This window comes from Pristiophorus japonicus, chromosome 4, assembly GCF_044704955.1.
Source record: "Pristiophorus japonicus isolate sPriJap1 chromosome 4, sPriJap1.hap1, whole genome shotgun sequence".
Classification (NCBI taxonomy): Eukaryota; Metazoa; Chordata; class Chondrichthyes; family Pristiophoridae; genus Pristiophorus; species Pristiophorus japonicus.
This window is the reverse complement of record NC_091980.1, coordinates 166,237,893-166,261,583: the sequence shown is the minus strand read 5'-3', so window position 1 is coordinate 166,261,583 and position 23,691 is coordinate 166,237,893. Positions and strand designations below refer to the sequence as shown.

The 23,691-nt window shown below is 45.9% G+C and overlaps 1 protein-coding gene across 4 annotated transcripts in view; it reads left to right on the top strand.

Moving 5' to 3' along the window:
- The window catches only part of ccdc135 (coiled-coil domain containing 135), a 284,493-nt gene extending 266,942 nt beyond the window's left edge, over positions 1-17,551 (top strand). For all 4 annotated transcript variants that reach the window (XM_070878800.1, XM_070878803.1, XM_070878802.1 and 1 more), the window contains exons 17-18: positions 11,683-11,822; positions 17,269-17,551. In XM_070878800.1, the coding sequence (XP_070734901.1) occupies positions 11,683-11,822; positions 17,269-17,359 (231 nt within the window). In that variant the 3' untranslated portion in view covers positions 17,360-17,551. The remainder of the gene's footprint in view (positions 1-11,682; positions 11,823-17,268) is intronic.
- The last annotated feature ends 6,140 nt before the right edge of the window (positions 17,552-23,691 follow it).

The window sequence follows — 23,691 nt, the reverse complement described above, 5'->3', positions numbered from 1 at the left end:
AACATTACCCATCTCCCTGAAGACTACCCATCTCCCTGAACATTACCCATCTCCCTGAACACTACCCATCTCCCTGAACATTACCCATCTCCCTGAACATTAACCTTCTCCCTGAACACTACTCATCTCCATGAACACTACCCATCTCCCTGAACATTACACATCTCCCTGAACATTACCCATCTCCCTGAACACTACCCATCTCCCTGAACAGTACCCACCGCCGTGAACATTACCCATCTCCCTGAACATTACCCATTCACCTGAACACTACCCATCTCCCTGAACACTACCCATCTCCCTGAACACTACCCATTTCCCTGAACATTATCCATCTCCCTGAACATTATCAATCTCCCTGAACACTGCCCATCTCCCTGAACATTACCCAGCTCCCTGAACACTATCTATCTCCCTGAACATTACCCAGCTCCCTGAACACTCCCCATCTCCCTGAACATTACCCAGCTCCCTGAACATTACCCATCTCTCTGAACACTACCCATCTCCCTGAACATTACCCAGCTCCCTGAACATTACCCATGTCCCTGAACACTACCCATCTCCCTGAACATTAGCCATCTCCCTGAACACTATCTATCTCCCTGAACATTATCCATCTTCCTGAACACTGCCCATCTCCTGAACAGTACCCATCTCCCTGAACAGTACCCATCTCCCTGAACATTATGCATCTCCCTGAACACTCCCCATCTCCCTGAACATTACCCATCTGCCTGAACATTACCCAGCTCCCTTAATACTACCCATCTCCCTGAACATTAACCATCTCCCTGAACATTACCAATCTCGCTGAACACTATCCATTTCCCTGAACATTACCAATCTCCCTGAAAATTACCCATCTCCCTGAACATTATCCATCTCCCTAAACGCTACCCATCTCCCTGAACACTATCCATCTCCCTGAACATTACCCATCTCCCTGAACACTACCCATCTCCCTGAACACTGCCCATCTCCCTGAACACTGCCCATCTCCCTGAACTTTACCCATCTCCCTGAATATTAACCATCTCTCTGAACATTACCCATCTCCCTGAACACTATCCATCTCCCTGAACACTCCCATCTCCCTGAACATTGCCCATCTCCCTGAATATTACCCATCTCCCTGAATATTAACCATCTCTCTGAACATTACCCATCTCCCTGAACAGTACCCATCTCCCTGAACAGTACCCACCTCCCTGAACATTACCCATCTCCCTGAACATTACCCATCTCCCAGAACACTACCCATTTCCCTGAACATTATCCATCTCCCTGAACATTATCAATCTCCCTGAACACTGCCCATCTCCCTGAACATTACCCAGCTCCCTGAACACTATCTATCTCCCTGAACATTACCCAGCTCCTTGAACACTCCCCATCTTCCTGAACATTACCCAGCTCCCTGAACATTACCCATCTCTCTGAACACTACCCATCTCCCTGAACATTACCCAGCTCCCTGAACATTACCCATGTCCCTGAACACTTCCCATCTCCCTGAACATTAGCCATCTCCCAGAACACTATCTATCTCCCTGAACATTACCCATCTTCCTGAATACTGCCCATCTCCCTGAACAGTACCCATCTCCCTGAACAGTATCCATCTCCCTGAACATTATGCATCTCCCTGAACACTACCCATCTCCCTGAACATTACCCATCTCCCTGAACATTACCAATCTCGCTGAACACTATCCATCTCCCTGAACATTACCAATCTCCCTGAAAATTACCCCTCTCCCTGAACATTACCCATCTCCCTAAACGCTACCCATCTCCCTGAACATTATCCATCTCCCTGAACATTACCCATCTCCCTGAACACTGCCCATCTCCCTGAACACTGCCCATCTCCCTGAACATTACCCACCTCCCTGAACATTACCCATCTCACTGAACATTACCCATCTCCCTGAACACTACCCATCTCCCTGAATATTACCCATCTCCCTGAATATTACCCATCTCTCTGAACACTACCCATCTCCCTGATCATTATCCATCTCCCTGAACACGACCCATCTCCCTGAACATTACCCATCTCCCTGAACACTGCCATCTCCCTGAACATTACCCATCTCCCTGAACATTACCCATCTCCCTGAACATTACCCATCTCGCTGAACACTGCCTATCTCCCTGAATATTACTCATCTCCCTGAATATTACACATCTCCCTGAACATTATCCATCTCCCTGAACATTACCCATCTCCCTGAAAATTACCCATCTCCCTGAACATTAGCCATCTCCCGAAATGCTACCCATCTCCCTGAACACTATCCATCTCCCTGAACACTATCCATCTCCCTGAACATTACCCATCTCCCTGAACACTATCCATCTCCCTGAACACTATCCATCTCCCTGAACATTACCCATCTCCCTGAACACTGCCATCTCCCTGAACATTACCCATCTCCCTGAACATTACCCATCTCCCTGAACATTACCCATCTCCCTGAACACTACCTATCTCCCTGAATATTACTCATCTCCCTGAATATTACCCATCTCCCTGAACATTACCCATCTCCCTGAACATTACCCATCTCCCTGAACATTACCCAGTTCCCTGAACACTATCCATCTCCCTGAACATTACCCATCTCCCTGAACATCACCCATCTCCCAGAACATTATTCATCTCCCTGAACACTACCCATCTCCCTGAACATTCCCCATCTGCCTGAACATTACCCAGCTCCCTTAATACTACCCATCTCCCTGAACATTACACATCTCCCTGAACACTGCTCATCTCCATGAACACTACCCATCTCCCTGAACATTACACATCTCCCTGAACATTACCCATCTCCCTGAACATTACCCATCTCCCTGAACAGTATCCATCTCCCTGAACATTACCCATCTCCCTGAACATTACCCATCTCCCTGAACACTGCTCATCTCCATGAACACTACCCATCTCCCTGAACAGAAGGGTCCACAGCCAGATAGGGAATGGAAGACCAGCAGGAAGAGCAGTGCAAGAAAGATAGTGCAGGGGTCCCCTGTGGTCATCCCCCTGCAAAACAGATACACTGCTTTGAGTACTGTTGGGGAGGATGACTCATCAGGGGAGGGCAGCAGCAGCCAAGTTCATGGCACCGTAGGTGGCTCTGCTGCAAAGGAGGGCAGGAAAAAGAGTGGGAGCGCGATAGTGATAGGGGATTCAATGGTGAGGGGAATAGATAGGCGTTTCTGCGGACGCAACCGAGACTCCAGGATGGTATGTTGCCTCCCTGGTGCAAGGGTCAAGGATGTCTCGGAGCGGGTGCAGGACATTCTGAAATGGGAGGGAGAACAGCCAGTTGTCGTGGTGCACATTGGTACCAACGACATCGGTAAAAAAAGGGATGAGGTCCTACGAAAAGAATTTAAGGAGCTAGGAGCTAAATTAAAAAGTAGGACCTCAAAAGTAGTAATCTCGGGATTGCTACCAGTGCCACGTGCTAGTCAGAGTAGGAATCGCAGGATAGCGCAGATGAATACATGGCTTGAGCAGTGGTGCAGCAGGGAGGGATTCAAATTCTTGGGGCATTGGAACCAGTTCTGGGGGAGGTGGGACCAGTACAAACCGGATGGTCTGCAACTGGGCAGGTCCGGAACCAATGTCCTAGGGGGAGTGTTTTCTAGTGCTGTTGGGGAGGAGTTAAACTAATATTGCAGGGGGATGGGAACCTATACAGGGAGACAGAGGGAGACAAAAATGAGGCAAAAGCAAAAGACAGAAAGGAGATGAGGAAAAGTTGAGGGCAGAGAAACCCAAGGCAAAGAACAAAAAGGGCCACTGTGCAGCAAAATTCTAGAAGGACAAAGGGTGTTAAAAAAGCAAGCCTGAAGGCTTTGTGTCTTAATGCAAGGAGTATCCGCATTCAGGTGGATGAATTAACTGTGCAAATAGATGTTAACAAATATGATGTGATTGGGATTACGGAGACGTGGCTCCAGGATGATCAGGGCTGGGAACTCAACATCCAGGGGTATTCAACATTCAGGAAGGATAGAATAAAAGGAAAAGGAGGTGGGGTAGCATTGCTGGTTAAAGAGGAGATTAAGGCAATAGTTAGGAAAGACATTAGCTTGGATGATGTGGAATCTATATGGGTGGAGCTGCAGAACACTAAAGGGCAAAAATCGTTAGTGGGAGTTGTGTACAGACCTCCAAACAGTAGTAGTGATGTTGGGGAGGGCATCAAACAGGAAATTAGGAGGGCATGCAATAAAGGTGCAGCAGTTATAATGGGTGACTTTAATATGCACATAGATTGGGCTAGCCAAACTGGAAGCAATACGGTGGAGGAGGATTTCCTGGAATGCATAAGGGATGGTTTTCTAGACCAATATGTCGAGGAACCAACTACGGGGGAGGCCATCTTAGACTGGGTGTTGTGTAATGAGAGAGGATTAATTAGCAATCTCATTGTGCGAGGCCCCTTGGGGAAGAGTGACCATAATATGGTGGAATTCTGCATTAGGATGGAGAATGAAACAGTTAATTCAGAGACCATGGTCTAGAACTTAAAGAAGGGTAACTTTGAAGGTATGAGGCATGAATTGGCTAAGATAGATTGGCTAATGATACTTAAGGGGTTGATTGTGGATGGGCAATGGCAGACATTTAGAGACCGCATGGATGAATGACAACAATTGTACATTCCTGTCTGGCGTAAAAATAAAAAAGGGAAGGTGGCTCAACCGTGGCTATCTAGGGAAATCAGGGATAGTATTAAAGCCAAGGAAATGGCATACAAATTGGCCAGAAATAGCAGCGAACCTGGGGACTGGGAGAAATTTAGAACTCAGCAGAGGAGGACAAAGGGTTTGATTAGGGCAGAGAAAATGGAGTACGAGAAGAAGCTTGCAGGGAACATTAAGGCGGATTGCAAAAGTTTCTATAGGTATGTAAAGAGAAAAAGGTTAGTAAAGACAAACGTAGGTCCCCTGCAGTCAGAATAAGGGGAAGTCATAATGGGGAACAAAGAAATGGCAGACCAATTGAACAAGTACTTTGGTTCAGTATTCACTAAGGAGGACACAAACAACCTTCCGGATATAAAAGTGGTCAGAGGGTCTATTAAGGAGGAGGAACTGAGGGAAATCTTTATTAGTCGGGAAATTGTGTTGGGGAAATTGATGGGATTGAAGGCCGATAAATCCCCAGGGCCTGATGGACTGCATCCCAGAGTACTTAAGGAGGTGGCCTTGGAAATAGCGGATGCATTGACAGTCATTTTCCAACATTCCATTGACTCTGGATCAGTTCCTATCGAGTGGAGGGTAGCCAATGTAACCCCACTTTTTAAAAAAGGAGGGAGAGAGAAAGCAGGGAATTATAGACCGGTCAGCCTGACCTCAGTAGTGGGTAAAATGATGGAATCAATTATTAAGGATGTCATAGCAGCGCATTTGGAAAATGGTGACATGATAGGTCCAAGTCAGCATGGATTTGTGAAAGGGAGATCATGCTTGACAAATCTTCTGGAATTTTTTGAGGATGTTTCCAATAAAGTGGACAAAGGAGTACCAGTTGATGTGGTATATTTGGACTTTCAGAAGGCTTTCGACAAGGTCCCACACAGGAGATTAATGTGCAAAGTTAAAGCACATGGGATTGGGGGTAGTGTGCTGACGTGGATTGAGAACTGGTTGTCAGACAGGAAGCAAAGAGTCGGAGTAAATGGGTACTTTTCGGAATGGCAGGCAGTGACTAGTGGGGTACCGCAGGGTTCTGTGCTGGGGCCCCAGCTGTTTACATTGTACATTAATGATTTAGACGAGGGGATTAAATGTAGTATCTCCAAATTTGCGGATGACACTAAGTTGGGTGGCAGTGTGAGCTGCGAGGAGGATGCTATGAGGCTACAGAGTGACTTGGATAGGTTAGGTGAGTGGGCAAATGCGTGGCAGATGAAGTATAATGTGGATAAATGTGAGGTTATCCACTTTGGTGGTAAAAACAGAGAGACAGACTATTATCTGAATGGTGACAGATTAGGAAAAGGGAAGGTGCAACGAGACCTGGGTGTCATGGTACATCAGTCATTGAAGGTTGGCATGCAGGTACAGCAGGCGGTTAAGAAAGCAAATGGCATGTTGGCCTTCATAGCGAGGGGATTTGAGTACAGGGGCAGGGAGGTGTTGCTACAGTTGTACAGGGCCTTGGTGAGGCCACACCTGGAGTATTGTGTACAGTTTTGGTCTCCTAACTTGAGGAAGGACATTCTTGATATTGAGGGAGTGCAGCGAAGATTCACCAGACTGATTCCCGGGATGGTGGGACTGACCTATCAAGTAAGACTGGATCAACTGGGCTTGTATTCACTGGAGTTCAGAAGAGTGAGAGGGGACCTCATAGAAACGTTTAAAATTCTGACGGGTTTGGACAGGTTGGATGCAGGAAGAATGTTCCCAATGTTGGGGAAGTCCAGAACCAGGGGTCACAGTCTAAGGATAAGTGGTAAGCCATTTCGTACCGAGATAAGGAGAAACTTCTTCACCCAGAGAGTGGTGAACCTGTGGAATTCTCTACCACAGGAAGTAGCTGAGGCCAATTCACTAAATATATTCAAAAGGGAGTTAGATGAAGTCCTTACTACTCGGGGGATCAAGGAGTATGGCGTGAAAGCAGGAAGTGGGTACTGAAGTTTCATGTTCAGCCATGAACTCATTGAATGGCGGTGCAGGCTAGAAGGGCTGAATGGCCTGCTCCTGCACCTATTTTCTATGTTTCTATGTTTCTATCTCCCTGAACACTACCCATCTCCCTGAACACTACCCATTTCCCTGAACATTATACATCTCCCTGAACATTATCAATCTTCCTGAACACTGCCCATCTCCCTGAACATTACGCAGCTCCCTGAACACTATTTATCTCCCTGAACATTACCCAGCTCCCTGAACACTCCCCATCTCCCTGAACATTACCCAGCTCCCTGAACATTACCCATCTCTCTGAACGCTACCCATCTCCCTGAACATTACCCAGCTCCCTGAACATTACCCATGTCCCTGAACACTACCCATCTCCCTGAACATTACCCATCTCCCTGAACATTACCCATCTGCCTGAATATTACCCAGATCCCTTAATACTACCCATCTCCCTGAACATTACCAATCACGCTGAACACTATCCATCTCCCTGAACATTACCAATCTCCCTGAAAATTACCCATCTCCCTGAAGATTACCCATCTCCCTAAACGCTACCCATCTCCCTGAACACTATCCATCTCCCTGAACATTACTCATCTCCCTGAACACTACCCATCTCCCTGAACACTTCCCATCTCCCTGAACACTTCCCATCTCCCTGAACACTGCCCATCTCCCTGAACATTACCCACCTCCCTGAACATTACCCATCTCACTGAACATTACCCATCTCCCTGAACACTACCCATCTCACTGAACATTACCCATCTCCCTGAACACTACCCATCTCCCTGAACACTATCCATCTCCCTGAACACTATCCATCTCCCTGAACATTACCCATCTCCCTGAACACTACCCATCTCCCTGATCATTATCCATCTCCCTGAACACTACCCATCTCCCTGAACATTACCCATCTCCCTGAACATTACCCATCTCCCTGAAAACTACCCATCTCCCGAACACTACCCATCTCCCTGAACATTACACATCTCCCTGAACACTACCCATCTCCCTGAACACTACACATCTCCCTGAACATTACATATCTCCCTGAACAGTACCCATCTCCCTGAACATTACCCATCTCACTGAACACTGCCCATCTCCCTGAACACTGCCCAGCTCCCTGAACCTTACGCATCTCCCATTACACTGCCCATCTGCATGAACATTACCCATCTCCCTGATCATTACCCATTTCCCTGAACATTACCCATCTCCCTGAACACTTCCCATCTCCCTGAACATTACCCATCTCCCAGAACACTACCCATCTCCCTGAACATTGACCATCTCCCTGAACGCTGCCCATCTCCCTGAACACAACCCATCTCCCTAAACATTACCCATCTCCCTGAACATTACCCATGTCCCTGAACACTACCCATCTCTCTGAACATTACCCAGCTCCCTGAACACTACCCATCTTCCTGAACATTACCCAGCTCCCTGAACGCTACCCATCTCCCTGAACAGTAACCATCTCCCTGAACACTGCCCATCTCCCTGAACACTGCCCATCTCCCTGAACACTGCCCATCTCCCTGAACATTACCCATCTCCCTGAACACTACCCATCTCCCTGAACATTACCCATCTCCCTGAACATTACCCATCTCCCTGAACACTACCTATCTCCCTGAATATTACCCATCTCCCTGAATATTACCCAGCTCCCTGAACATTACCCATCTCCCTGAACATTACCCAGCTCCCTGAACACTATCCATCTCCCTGAACATTACCCATCTCCCTGAACACTATCCATCTCTCTGAACACTCCCATCTCCCTGAACACTACCCATCTCCCTGAACATTACCTATCTCCCTTAACACTATCCATCTCCCTGAACACTCCCATCTCCCTGAACACTACCCATCTCCCTGAATATTACCCATCTCCCTGAATATTAACCATCTCTCTGAACATTACCCAGCTCCCTGAACACTACCCATGTCCCTGAACATTACCCATCTCCCTGAACATTACCCAGCTCCCTGAACGCTACCCATCTCCCTAAACGCTACCCATCTCCCTGAACACTATTCATCTCCCTGAACATTACCCATCTCCCTGAACACTACCCATCTCCCTGAACACTGCCCATCTCCCTGAACATTACCCACCTCCCTGAGCATTACCCATCTCACTGAACATTACCCATCTCCCTGAACAATACCCATCTCCCTGAATATTACCCATTCCCCTGAACACTACCCATCTCCCTGAACACTACCTATCTCCCTGAACACTACCCATTTCCCTGAACATTATCCATCTCCCTGAACATTATCAATCTCCCTGAACACTGCCCATCTCCCTGAACATTACCCAGCTCGCTGAACACTATCTATCTCCCTGAACATTACCCATCTCCCTGAACACTGCCCATCTCCCTGAACATTACCCAGCTCCCTGAACATTACCCATCTCCCTGAACAGTACCCATCTCCCTGAACAGTACCCATCTCCCTGAACATTACGCATCTCCCTGAACACTACCCATCTCCCTGAACATTACCCATCTCCCTGAACACTGCCCATCTCCCTGAACATTACCCAGCTCCCTGAATACTACCCATCTCCCTGAACATTACCCATCTCCCTGAACATTACCCAGCTCCCTGAACATTACCCATGTCCCTGAACACTACCCATCTCCCTGAACAGTACCCATCTCCCTGTACATTACGCATCTCCCTGAACACTAACCATTTCCCTGAAATCTACCCACCTCTCTTGACACTACCCATCTCCCTGAACTCCATTACCCCTCCCAAGTGGCTAGTGTTTATGTGTCAGCCTAGACAGTGAGTGCTGTCAGGACTTTCGGCCATGCGAGACCTCGCAACCTGATCTTATCCTTACCCAATGTTCACACTGCACTTTCCAGCAGGGATCATTGGATAGCAGGCAGGAAGTGCACAAATCTAGACTTATTCCTCCACTCCCATCCAGCCCACCGAGACAGCGGCCAATCCACTGCCACCCTGACTGAGATCTGCTAACTCAACAGGAACCAGGGATTGATACTGGGATCTTTCTGTTCCCACTAGACTGTGCAGTTCTCAACTGATCTGGGTGGAGAGCTCCACAATATACTTTAAACTAAAATAAACATATGATTTGCAGCAGCAGCTTTGAAATTTATGAGTTTTGACATGTTTTACTGGTACCCTCGTTGATGTACGTCATTTAAACAAAGGCTGGGAACTCTTCCAGAATCCGACTTTGAACTTTGCACCACCAGCCCCTCTCATGTTCCTGTCTGTATCTGTAACATAGACATCTTTTCCAGTGCAGTCTCAGCATTTTTCTTTTATTTCTGTATTTAATTTAATTTAACCTTCTTCCCACATCCCCCTGTAGAGGCTGGGTCTCCTCGGAGGTGGTGCAGTTACAATGTCCCTCTGAGAGCTCCTAACTCCTGCCTGTTGTTCACAGCGCCATCTACCTTGGAGCTTCTAAAATCAGGCCTGTTACCTTCCTCCTCTTTGCTGCCACCTCTGGCGGCTATCTGTTTTTTATGATACAGATTTTCCATGGTCATCAATACAGTGAAGGGAATTTGTTCTCCTTCTCCCCCTTCCACCCCCATGCTCTGACTTACACCTTTAGGTGTTAGCCATGGCTCAGTGGTAGCTCTCAGTTCTGAGTCAGAAGAATGTCGGTTCAAGTCCCACTCCAGAGACTAGAGCACAAAATCCAGGCTGACACTCCAGTGCCGTATTAAGGGAATGCTGCACTGTCTTTCAGGTCTGCCCTCTCAGGTGGATGAAAAAGTTCCCGTGGCAGTATTCCAAGAAGAGCAGGGGAGTTCTCTTGAGATGAGGAGAAATTCCTTCAGTCAGAGGGTTGTTAATCTTTGGAATTTTCTACCCAAGGTACAGTGGATGCTCAGTTGTTGAGTATATTCAAACTGAGATCATGAAAGGTGCTATATAAATGCAAGTTGTTTTTCTTTCCCCTCCTTTCCTTCTGCTACCTCTTGCTGGTCCTGCAGTCTATCCTGAAGTGTCATTGAAGGGCAGCACGTAATTAGGGAATGGGAGGGTGAAAGAATAGATCCACGAAGGACCCGAGAGATTACACAGTGGGGGAGAGAAGATGACACCATTGCTGGAGAAGTACCGGCTGTGTTAGGAAACCTGCCAGGGCAGTCCCATGGAGCTGGATGAGAAAGGAGAACCATTGGCGGAGGATGGTATAACAAACTGTACTGAACACTACGCAAAAATTTAAGAAAGATAATGCACCATGGTCGCAGTCACAGAGAATGTCATTCAGGACTTTGGCCAATTTCAGCACTGTGAGAAGGGCAGCGAGTCAAACAGGGTGTTTTGGGAGAGATGATCTTAGAGCTGGGAAGTGACACGCTTAAAAAGGAAAGGAAGGTTGGAGAAGAGACGGTAGTTGGAGAGGATTTTTTTTTCAGGAAGGGGAGATAATGTCAGTTTTGAAGAATGAAGGAACAGTGCCTGGAAACCAGTGAGTGTCAGCTAGCATATAAGGGGAGTTAAATGGTCATTGTAGGTTCAAGTTCCGTTGTGAATTTGAGCACATAATCTGAGCTGACACTTCAGTGCAGTACTGTGGGAGTGCTGCATGTCAGAGGTACTGTCTTTCGGATGAGATGTTAAATAGAGGCCCTGTCAGCCTGCACTTCAAAGATAATCTATTGGTGACAAAATACTTTGGGACATGTGATAACACACTATCAAATGCAAGTTCTTTTCGGACTGTCTGGTAAGGCAGCACCCATTGCCTCCCCATCAATTACATCCCTGCAGTGATACAGAGGCAAGAAGACATGGCAGGCCTCCATGGAAGAGGGCTATTTGACTTTTTTTAAAGTTCAGTAAATATTTTTATGCCTATCTTTTAGTTTCAGTAGAGATGGAACAAAGTCTAGTCCAACTAGACTTCACTTCCCCTGTAAGTGCCATGGTCAAGACGGTGCTTAACTTTTTAATGCTCTTTCTTTCTAGGAGGCGCTGGAGCTGCAGAATAAACAACAATGGTACCAGCAGAACCAGATATCTATGACCAAGGAAGATGAGCAAGCTTACTTGTCCTACTGCTCTGAGGCTATGTTCCGCATCCACATCCTTGAAGTGCGCCTCAACATGTAAAGATTCACATTCCATTTCTAATTGTGGAATCTTTAATGTTTGTTCCCTCCTTCCTCTCCTAACGATGCTAACTTGCTGGGTTAGAGTTGCACTGATACCATCGGCTCTCCAGAATCTCCACCATGTATGTGTATGTCCATCAATGAGGATCAGCAGGCTCGTTGATCACGTTGGGCTCGAGTCTGATTCCTGCCTTTGTGCAAAATCCACGTGTGCACTTTCTAGCTTGAGCTTACTGAACAGTGATCAAAAGTAGAAACCCTGGCTGATTTGTTACTATTTGGCTGGAGGCTCTACCATTGACCTGGCTGAGATCAGCTGACTGACCAGACTAGGGATTGACCCATGTGGCTCAGATACGCACTGGGCCATGCACTTAATAATGGAGTCACTAGGAGGGCTGCTTTCTATTAATAAGTTGGGCAGTGTGAGTACATATCTTATAGTCATATCCATCACCATTCTCTACCGGCAGGTTTAAATAGGGATGTTACCTACATAATTAAAAGTCCTGCTTCCAGTGTGTGTAAGTTACATACACACCATTCAAATGAAAATATCATACTTAAGGCGCCACACCTCTGTAAAGGAAAGATTAATGATTTGGTCACTTAACAGAGAAGTCACAGGGGGCGGATTGCAATGAAAGGGGAGGGCCACTATGCACTCTGCAGGCCCTTTAGGACACGATTGACCAGGCCAGCAACCCGGCATCCATAAAGGAATGCCGGGCTGCACGATGGCGGTCTGGTCGACGCAAGGGCCGCCTTTACCGGGCCGACCCGAGAGTCGGCCGACAAATAAAGACTGCGGCCCGGGGTGCTAAAGGCCTCCCCTTTAAGAGGCACCCCGGTGCCGGATGCTGCCAGCTTCGTGACCTGTGGGGCAATTTCCCCCATGGGGTATTCAGGGGTTGCTGCAGGGCAGTGAGGAGTCGGCACGCATGACGATTACGTTATTGCCAGTTGAGCGCCGGCCCGGGGCGCTAACCATGGCCGGGACAGCCCCCCCATACCTCCGGGGCAATTTCCTGGGAGTCGCTAGTGCCCCCTTCCCTGGGCGAAAATGCCATTGCGCCCTGTTAGCACCCCCTCGGAGGCACTAACGGGGCTATAAAAAGGGGCAATTTCAGCCTTTAATTTCAGTCAATCAAATTTTGACAAATTGTCGGTGATTCAAAAGTAGCTTAATCTAATAGGTTTATATACCAGAGACTAAAAATGAAACAATTCAGGACAAAATGGCATATTATTATTCATAGACTTGGCATAATGCCCATGATTCAGCTATGACCTGCTTGAAACCCCCACCTGATGCTCCCAGAATCTTCCTTTTCCCACCCCACTCAGTGCTTTCAGTCCCCGTCTTTAAATCCTCGGCACTGATAACATAATTTGGTTTGGAAGAATTATATTGCCTGCCTTAGTGTGGGGAGCCAAATTAACAGCTGCAGAGATACCAGACTAGATCAATCCTAGCAGCATTTAGATATAGCAGTGTCTGACAATGTACTGATTCTTTATTTGGGCAACTTTATCTGTCAGTGTCAGGTCACATTTTACAGTGATTTAATTATAAGTACAGTAGTTACCACTCAAAGGGATATTGACTTAGAGTCAAACACCGCCAATTCTAAATTTCTACCACAAAAGTAATGTCAACATTGTTTAGATGGTTACACTCTGAATGCTGTACTGTTAGAGATGCCATTTTTCAGATGAGATGTTAAGATGTCTGTCTGTTCCAATGGGTGTTTAAGATCCTATAACACTTTTTGAAGAAGAGCAGGGTTTCTCCTCGTGTCCCGGCCAATATTCCTCCCGGGACCAATATTACCAAAAATAGCTAAAATAGATTTAAGAAAAAGCAATGGACAACTAAAAAGGTAAGGGACAGCAGAAAACTAAAAGACACAGCATACAAAAATGCAAAAAATAGCACAGATGCTGGCGAATGGGAAAAATACAAAGAACAGCACCAGGTCACAAAACATAGTAAGAGCTACAAAAAGAGAGTATGAAAAGAAAGTTGGAAGGGATATCAAAATCAATACAAAGAATTTTTACAATTTTGTAAGATAAAAAGCGAGTAGTCAGAAGCAATGTTGGCTCCTTAAAAACTGAAAGCGGTGAGACTATCAATGATAACAAGGAAATGATGGACATATTGAATAATTACTTTGTGTCAGTATTTACAGTAGAGGAAATCCCAAGGAGACTAATACTCCTGGCCGGCCTCCCACATTCTGCACTACGTAAACTTGAGGTCATCCAAAACTTAGCAGCCCGTGTACTAACTTGCACCAAGTCACGATCACCCATCACCCTTGTGCTCTCTGACCTACATTGGCTCCCGGTTAAACAACGCCTCAATTGCAAAATTCTCATCCTTGTTTACAAATCACTCCATGGCCTCACTCCTCCCTATCTCTGTAATCTTTTTCAGCCTTAGGACCCCACAAGATGTCTGCACTCCTCAAATTCTGGCCTCGTGAATGCCCCTCATTATAATTGCTCAACCATCGGTGGCCGAGCCTTCAGCTGTTTGGGCCCTAAGCACTGGAACTCTCTCCCTAAACCTCACCGCCTCTCTACTTCGCTTTCCTCCTTTAAGACGCTCCTTAAAACCTACCTCTTTAAACAAGCTTTTGGTCATCTGCCTTAATTTCTTCTTTTGTAGCTCTGTGTCAAATTTATCTGTTTTGTCTTGTAACAATGTTGTGAAGCGCCTTGGGACATTTTACTACATTAAAGGCGCTATATAAATAAAAGTTATTATAATAATAACAATATTGAATCAGGGTCAGGGACTCAATAACATGAACATAAGCAAAATAACAGCAATGAAGAAAATAATGGCACGAAAGAGTTACAAATCCCCAGGGCCAGATGGTTTCCATCCTAGGGGTTTAAAGGAAGTAGGTGAGAACATTGCACATGCCCCAACTATAATCTTCCAAAGTTCTCTTGATTCAGGAACCGCTCCTTTACATTGAAAAATTGCCCATGTCACTCCGCTATTTAAAAATGGTGAAAGGGGGAAACCCGGGAATTATAGACCAGTTAGCCTAACATCTGTTGTCGGGAAATTGCTAGAGTCTATAATTAAGGATAGGGTGACTGAACACCGTGAACATTTTCAGTTGATCAGAGAGAGCCAGCATGGATTTGTGGAAGGTTGGCCATGCCTGATAAATCTGATTGAATTGTTTGAAGCGATGACTAAAGTAGTGGACAGGCGAATGTTTATGGATGTTATTTATATGTACTTCCAGAAAGCATTTGATAAAGTCCCACATAAGAGATTGTTAACTAAGGTAGAAGCCCATGGAATTAAAGACAAATTATTGACTGAGCAGCAGGAGACTGCCTTTTTCACTGATCATACAAATATGATTCAAGTTCTGGAAATATTCATTGTAATCCAGGGCATATCCCACCACAAACTTATCTGGAATTTCAAATCCCACAAAGTCTGGTCTGTATCCTGAACTCCGAGGGCTCCTTTTCAATAACAAGCTTGCTACTTTGACCATTTGGGGCTTGTAATTCTCCTGTTGTGCAAGAAGTTTCTTCATTGTTCTGCCAGTTTCTACAATGTCTTCAACTTTTAAAGTAGGGATAATGGGTAGTTACTCAAATTGGCACGATGTGACTAGTGGTGTCCCACAGGGATCTGTGTTGAGGCCTCAACTATTCACAGTATTTATTAATGAATTAGATGATGGCATAGAAAACCATATATCCAAATTTGCCAATGACACAAAAAAAGGCAGCATTGTAGGCAGTATAGATGAAAGCATAAAATTACAAAGGGATATCGATAGATTAAGTGAATGGGCAAAACTGTGCTGGAGAAATACCACCAACGATGTCTCCGCAAGATCCTACAAATCCCCTGGGAGGACCGACGCGCCAACATTAGCGTCCTCGACCAGGCCAACATCCCCAGCATGGAGCACTGACCACACTTGCTCAGCTCCGCTGGGCAGGCCACATAGTTCGTATGCCAGACACGAAACTCCCAAAGCAAGTGCTCTACTCAGAACTCCTTCAAGGCAAAGGTGGGCAGAGGAAACGTAACAAGGACACCCTCAAAGCCTCCCTCATAAAGTGCAACATCCCCACTGACACCTGGAAGTCCCTGGCCAAAGACCGCCCTAAGTGGAGGAAGTGCATCCTGGAGGGCGCTGAGCACCTTGAGTCTCATCACAGAGAGAACATGCAGAAAACAAGCACAGACAGCGGAAAGAGTTTGCGGCAAACCTGTCTCACCCACCCCTTCCCTCAACGGCTATCTGTCCCACCTGTGACAGGGACTGTGGTTCTCGTATTGGACTGTTCAGCTACCTAAGAACTCATTTTAAGAGTGGAAGCTAGTCTTCCTCGATCCCGAGGGACTGCCTATGATGATGATGGCATCTGCCTCCCTACATAACACTCAGTGACTCCACTTCATTCTTTCAATGTGAAATTCTTTGGGACACTTCTTAGAGACATGGTAGAAATACAACTCTTCCCTTTTTTCACAATTTACTGAATAAACATAGCTGATTCTAAGCCTAATTGAAAGAGTTGGATAGTGCTCTCAGTTATCAGGATCCTTTCTGTTCCTGTTCTGGATGATCTTTTTCTTTGTTTCCTGCATTGTATTTTGTAGGCAAACATTTCATGCTCATTCATTTGAGGGATGTCAGGGCTGGGGAGTGGTGCACTTTCCCACTTTGGCCTCGAATTTAAAATTTGCATCCTTGTAGTCAAATTGCTCCATGGTCTCGCCCCTCCCTTTCTGTAAGCTCTTTCAGATCTACAACATTGAGTGATCTCTGTGCTCCTCCAATCTTGCGCATCCCCAATTTCCATCGCTCCACCATTAGCGGCCATGTTTTCAACGGCCTAGTTCCCAAGTTCAGGAATCCGCTCTGTAAACCTCTCTAGCTCTCCTTCTTTAAGAAGATGCTCCTTAAAACCTATCTGTTTGACCAAGCTTTTAGTCACCTGTCCTAAAATCTCTTAATGTGGCTCGGGGGTGTCAAATTTTGTTTGGTAACACTACTGTGAAGCCCCTTGGAATGTTTTACTGTGTTAAAGCTGCTATATAAATGCAAGTTGTTGTTGTTAGACCTCAATTTCGCACATCAGTCATGCTTATACAAGATTGTCAAGTTAGTGTCAATTTGTGCTGCGTTATGAACTGATTAGTGCTGTGGGCCTGCATCTACTGGGAACTGGGTTGAAACTGCCCAAATATCATTTCATTATAGCCAATGGTGAGAGGAGTCTTCTATCCTATAAATTTGGGCTGGATTTGAAGCTGACTGAGGTGATCTGACAGTATGCTAATCCATTCCCCATGATTTAAGAATTAAATGTCCATTGTTAACTGGTTTCCTTCCACCATCAAGTACTGAGGTTAATACTATAACCCTTGACATGTTCACAGACACAAAGAAACAGCACCAATCAAGTACTTGGCTTTGGAAGACAAGCTCCGCAGGGATGTGCGGTTGGCCAAGAAATTAAAGGGATGCTAAACATAGTGAACTGTCCATTACAGTGGAGACCAGTACCAAGAGAACATGAGTTAATGTGCAGGAATGCTGCTTTTACTATTCCACAAGCACACATTCAAAATCAAAAGAAAAGTTTTCACATGAATAATTTGCATCTACAACAGTTTGATTTAACTATGTGCATTGGCATATTTTATGTAATAAAGTTCTGAAATGCGATCAGCCTGAGTCATCATCATCATAGGCAGTCCCTCGGAATCAGGAAAGACTTGCTTCCACTCTTAACATGAGTTCTTAGGTGACTGAACAGTCCAATACGAGAACCACAGTCTCTGTCACAGGTGGGACAGATAGCCGTTGAGGGAAGGGGTGGGTGGGACTGGTTTGCCGCACGCTCTTTCCACTGCCTGCGCTTGATTTCTGCATGCTTTCGGCGCCGAGACTCGAGGTGCTCAGCGCCCTCCCGAATGCACTTCCTTCACTTAGGGCCGTCTTTGGCCAGGGACTCCCAGGTGTCAGTGGGGATATTGCACTTTATCAGGAAGGTTTTGAGGGTGTCCTTGTAACGTTTCCTCTGCCCACCTTTGGCCCATTTGTCATGAAGGAGTTCCGAGTAGAGCGCTTGCTTTGGGAGTTTCGTGTCTGGCATGCAAACTATATGGCCTGCCGAGCGGAGTTGATCAAGTGTAGTCAGTGCTTCAATGCTGGGGATGTTGGCCTGGTCGAGGACACTAACATTGGTGCGTCTGTCCTCCCAGGAGATTTGTAATGTTCAGGTGAAGGATATCAGGCGATGACTCAAATTTCCCTCATTCAACTGACACATACAAATATGTACTGAGGAGAAACATCACCTTTGAGCACTGTCCCGTCATCAAATTCCCAGCATGGCCATGCACACGTTTATTGTGAAATACACCTCTGGTTCTTTTCCTCCTTGCTGTTGTCCATTAGATTCAGAAATTATTTTATTGCTGTTTATTTGCATTTGGTTCTTCAGAGTTCTGTAAATAGTCTTCCAATAGCCTGTTTTTGAAGTTTTTTTCCACTAGCTTTATCACATATAACTTCCTTCAGCTGATTCTCAATGTTGGCCCACCAGGATCAGTGCTGGGATACAGCTATTTACAATCAATATTAATGACCTAGAAGTTTGCTGACTATACAAAGCCAGGTGGGACAGTAAGCTGTGAGGAGAACATAAAACGTCTGCAAAGGGATATAGATAGACTAAGTGAGGTGGCAGATGAAGTATAATGTAGGTAAATGTGTGGTTATTCACTTTGGTAGGAAGAATAGAAAAGCAGAATATTTTTTAAATCGTGAGAAACTTTTAAATGTTGGTTTTCAGAGAGATTTGGGTGTCCTTGTGCAAGAAACACAGAAAGCTAGCAGACAGGTGCAGCAAGCAATAAGAAAGGCAAATGGCATGTTGTCCTTTATTATAAGGGGGTTGGAGTATAAGAGCAAGGATGTCTTGCTACAATTGTACAGGCCTTTGGCGAGACCACACCTGGAGTACTGTGCACAATTTTGGTCTCCTTATCTAAGGAAGGATATACTTGCCTTGGAGGTGGTGCAATGGAGGTTTATTAGATTGATTCCTGGGATGCGAAGGCTGTCTTATGATGAGAGATTGTGTAGAATGGGTCTATACTCTCTGGAGTTTCGAAGAATGAGAGGTGATCTAATTGAAACATTCAAGATTCTGAAGAGGATTGACAGGGTAGATGCTGAGAGGTTGTTTCCCCTGGCTGGGGTGTCTAGAACTCGGGGGCACAGTCTCAGGATAAGGGGTAGGCCATTTGAGACAGAAATGAGGAGGATTTTTTTCACTCAGTGGATTGTGAGTCTTTGGAATTCTCTGCCTCAGAGAGCAGTGGATACTGAGTCTCTGAATATATTCAAGGCTGAGATAGATAGATTATTGGAGTCTAGGGGAATCAAGGATTATGGAAATCGGGCAGGAAAGTGGAGTTGAGGTCGATGATCAACCATGATCTTATTGAATGGCAGAGCAGGCTTGAGGGGCTGTAGGGCCTTACTCACTCCTGCTCTTATTTCTTATGTTCTTAAACCTACTTCAGTTAATTTAGTTCTAGTTGACTTATCCGTGGCCTCCAACCACTAATCAGCTTCCAATCTGAAATTTGTGTTGAAACTGAGATTTCCCCATTGACCAATATCCACATCACTTGCATACATCATGTTTAGACAGCGCATGACACTTAGAAATAAAAAAAAGCCTGGTATAAAGTCAGGACTGGGGCTTGATGAGACCAAGTTAATCCTTGGCAGAGCATAAAGGCTGCAAGATCCAATTTCATTCAAATGAAAGCAAAATTCAGCTCAGACTAGGTATTGAGAATGTTCCTAGGAAAGACGTCAACAGTTCACACCATTCTGTATGCACTTTGGACCCACCAAGTTTTACGTGTCTCTTTCATCATTAATTACAAGTCTAATCAACCTCAGGGCATGAGAGACACAGACTGACATCCTTTGGCTCAATAGAAAAATTGTTATTGGCTACGCAAGATCAGATAGGTCTTGCTCAACACCTTCCTAGGATGCAGAATACATCATCAAGTGCCTTCAGCAGGACCAAAGGTCCTCATGAATGGCGTCTTCACACTGCCAACTTCACTTATTTTCAAGAAATGCTACCCAGAGGTGGACTTCAAGAGATTTAATGAGGGTACCCTGCTCCATACAAGTCTATTGATTTCTAATATTTACATAGAGCAGTTTCATATCAAAAGGTATCAAATAATACTTTATCCAATGAGTTATTCCCGCAGAACGACTTCTCTTTAAGAACAGTGTGTGTGTTGCCAATGCAGATGTTTAGAAAGAGGCCCATTTAATTTGCTATTTTTCTATTTTCAGTCTACAAATTGGTCAGAGAGCAATAAAACGAACAATTTTCTTTAAAACCCAGATCTGCATTGAGGAGAGATGGTCTGTTGATATGGGTCTCGTTGCTGTAAATAGTGAGAGCTACATGTGATGCAAGTGGGGACTGCCGGCTGATCGTGAGCCATGTATATGCATGACAGAGGATTGGGGGGGGGGTGGGGGGTGGCAGGGGGGAGGGATATTTAGAACAGAGGGACTGATTGGGTTCTGTGGCATCTAAAGCTTTTGTCCTACAAGACGTTTAACTAGAGATATGTAGGACTGAGTGCTTTTGACCACAAGCCTCTGGCACAGTAGAGCGGATTTTTGTGGAGCTGGTCTGCTTGGTATATAGTTTAGAGCTGTTCTGGTCATTCTGCTGTAGGTGCAGAGGCACCAATTAGCAATCAGCATTAGTAAATGTAGAGGGCAGAGAAACCCAAGGCAAAAAGCAAAAAGGGCAACATTACAGCAAAATTCTAAAGGGTGTTAAAAAGACAAGCCTGAAGGCTCTGTGCCTCAATGCGAGGAGTATTCGCAATAAGGTGGATGAATTAACTGCGCAGATTGGCATCACGGAGACATGGCTCCAGGGTGATCAAGGCTGGGAACTCAACATCCAGGGGTATTCAACATTTAGGAAGGATAGATAGAAAGGAAAAGGAGGTGGGGTAGCATTGCTGGTTAAAGAAGAAATTAATGCAATAGTATGGAAGGGCATTAGCTTGGATGATGTGGAATCGGTATGGGTGGAGCTACGGAATACCAAAGGGTAGAAAACGCTAATAGAAACATAGAAACATAGAAAATAGGTGCAGGAGTAGGCCATTCGGCCCTTCGAGCCTGCACCGCCATTCAATGAGTTCATGGCTGAACATGCAACTTCAGTACCCCATTCCTGCTTTCTCGCCATACCCCTTGATTCCCCCTAGTAGTAAGGACTACATCTAACTCCTTTTTGAATATATTTAGTGAATTGGCCTCAACAGCTTTCTGTGGTAAAGAATTCCACAGGTTCACCACTCTCTGGGTGAAGAAGTTTCCTCATCTCGGTCCTAAATGGCTTACCCCTTATCCTGAGACTCTGACCCCTGGTTCTGGACATCACCAACATTGTGAACATTCTTCCTGCATCTAACCTGTCTAAACCCATCAGAATTTTAAACGTTTCTATGAGATCCCCTCTCATTCTTCTGAACTCCAGTGAATACAAGCCCAGTTGATCCAGTCTTTCTTGATATGTCAGTCCCGCCATCCCGGGAATCAGTCTGGTGAACCTTCGCTGCACTCCCTCAATAGCAAGAATGTCCTTCCTCAAGTTAGGAGACCAAAACTGTACACAATACTCCAGGTGTGGCCTCACCAATGCCCTGTACAACTGTAGTAACACCTCCCTGCCTCTGTACTCAAATCCCCTCGCTAATGGGAGTTGTGTACAGACCACCAAACAGTAGTAGTGAGGTTGGAGACAGCATCAACCAAGAAATTAGGGATGCATGCAATAAAGGTACAGCAGTTATCATGGGCGACTTTAATCGACATATTGATTGGGCTAACCAAACTGGTAGCAATGAGGTGGAGGAGGATTTCCTGGAGTGTATTAGGGATCGTTTTCTAGACCAATATATCGAGGAGCCAACTAGAGGGCTGGCCATCCTAGACTGGGTGATGTGTAATGAGAAAGGACTAATTAGCAACCTTGTTGTGCGAGGCCCCTTGGGGAAGAGTGACCATAATATGGTAGAATTCTTTATTAAGATGGAGAGTGGCACAGCTAATTCAGAGGCAAGGGTCCTGAACTTAAGGAAAGGTAACTTCGATGGTATGAGACGTGAATTGACGAGAATAGACTGGCGAGTGATACTTAAAGGGTTAAGAACATAAGAACATAAGAATTAGGAACAGGAGTAGGCCATCTAGCCCCTCGAGCCTGCTCCGCCACCCAACAAGATCACGGCTAATCTGGCCGTGGACTCAGCTCCACTTACCCGCCCGCTCCCCATCACCCTTAATTCCCTTATTGGTTAAAAATCTATCTGTGATTTGAATACATTCAATGAGCTAGCCTCAACTGCTTCCATGGGCAGAGAATTCCACAGATTCACAACCCTCTGGGAGAAGAAATTCCTTCTCAACTCGGTTTTAAATTGGCTCCCCCGTATTTTGAGGCTGTGCCCCCTAGTTCTAGTCTCCCTGACCAGTGGAAACAACCTCTCTGCCTCCATCCTGTCGATCCCCTTCATTATTTTAAATGTTTCTATAAGATCACCCCTCATCCTTCTGAACTCCAACGAGTGAAGACCCAGTCGACTTAATCTATCATTATAAGGTAACCCCCTCATCTCTGGAATCAGCCTAGTGAACCGTCTCTGTACCCCTTCCAAAGCTAGTATATCCTTCCTTCAGTAAGGTGACCAAAACTGCATGCAGTACTCCAGGTGCGGCCTCACCAATACCCTGTACAGTTGCAGCAGGACCTCCCTGCTTTTGTACTCCATCCCTCTCGCAATGAAGGCCAACATTCCATTCGCCTTCCTGATTACCTGCTGCACCTGGGCCAATTGTGGAGCAGTGGAGGCGTGGCCTAAACAGTTGGAGCTGTGAGCAGTGAGAGAAGGAGCTGCTGCTTTTGCTCCTGGCTGGGCCTGTGAATCAGCCCAGGAAGAGAAGGAAGGAAGGAAGGGGCTTCACCACCAACTTTCACCCAGAGGGAGAGGAGGAAAAAGCAGAAAACTTGAACAACTTCACCATTTCTACAAAGAGTTGGAGAGAGGGGGAAAGACCAACAACAACATCCGGTGTGGAAGGAGGGAGACGCTACCATTCTACAGGTGGGTGTATTGGTGCAGTCCCTAAAAGACTTTGCTGTATCAGTGGGGGGAGGAAAGAAGACCAGTCGGGGGCCGGAACATCGCGGGGGGTGTGTGTGTGTGGAAGTGTGTGTGGGGGCCTTGCTTACAACTAGGCCCCACACACCTTTGAAGCACCCCTCCCCCATTGCCTAGCCTGGGATAGCTGGAGCTATCAGGCTGAAGAAACAATTAATCCACCCTAATTAAACATCGTTGGGAGTGTGTGCCTGTGTGGCTCCAGCTGCACCAGGTGAAGACATCTTCTCCCCTCACCCGAAGACCACCCCAAAGACTATTTTTGTTTGCCATCTGGGGATTGCACCCACCCACAGCTGCGAGGGGAGACCTGCCCTCGCAGTTTCCCCCCTTCCCACCCCCCTCTCTCTCTTTCTCTGTTACTCTCTGTCTCTCCCCTCTCTCTCTGAGAGCCCTTTTCCTCCCAAATTGATTGGAAAAATATAAAACAATTAAGACAACTGAGCAGAGGGAACAAGGCCCCTCCCCAATTGTCAACTAGGGGAGAGGTGTGCCTCGTTAAGAGCTCCTCTGCTCAGTCTATTAAACGAGGCCATTTAAAGACCATTAAGGCCTGTGACTTTGGGG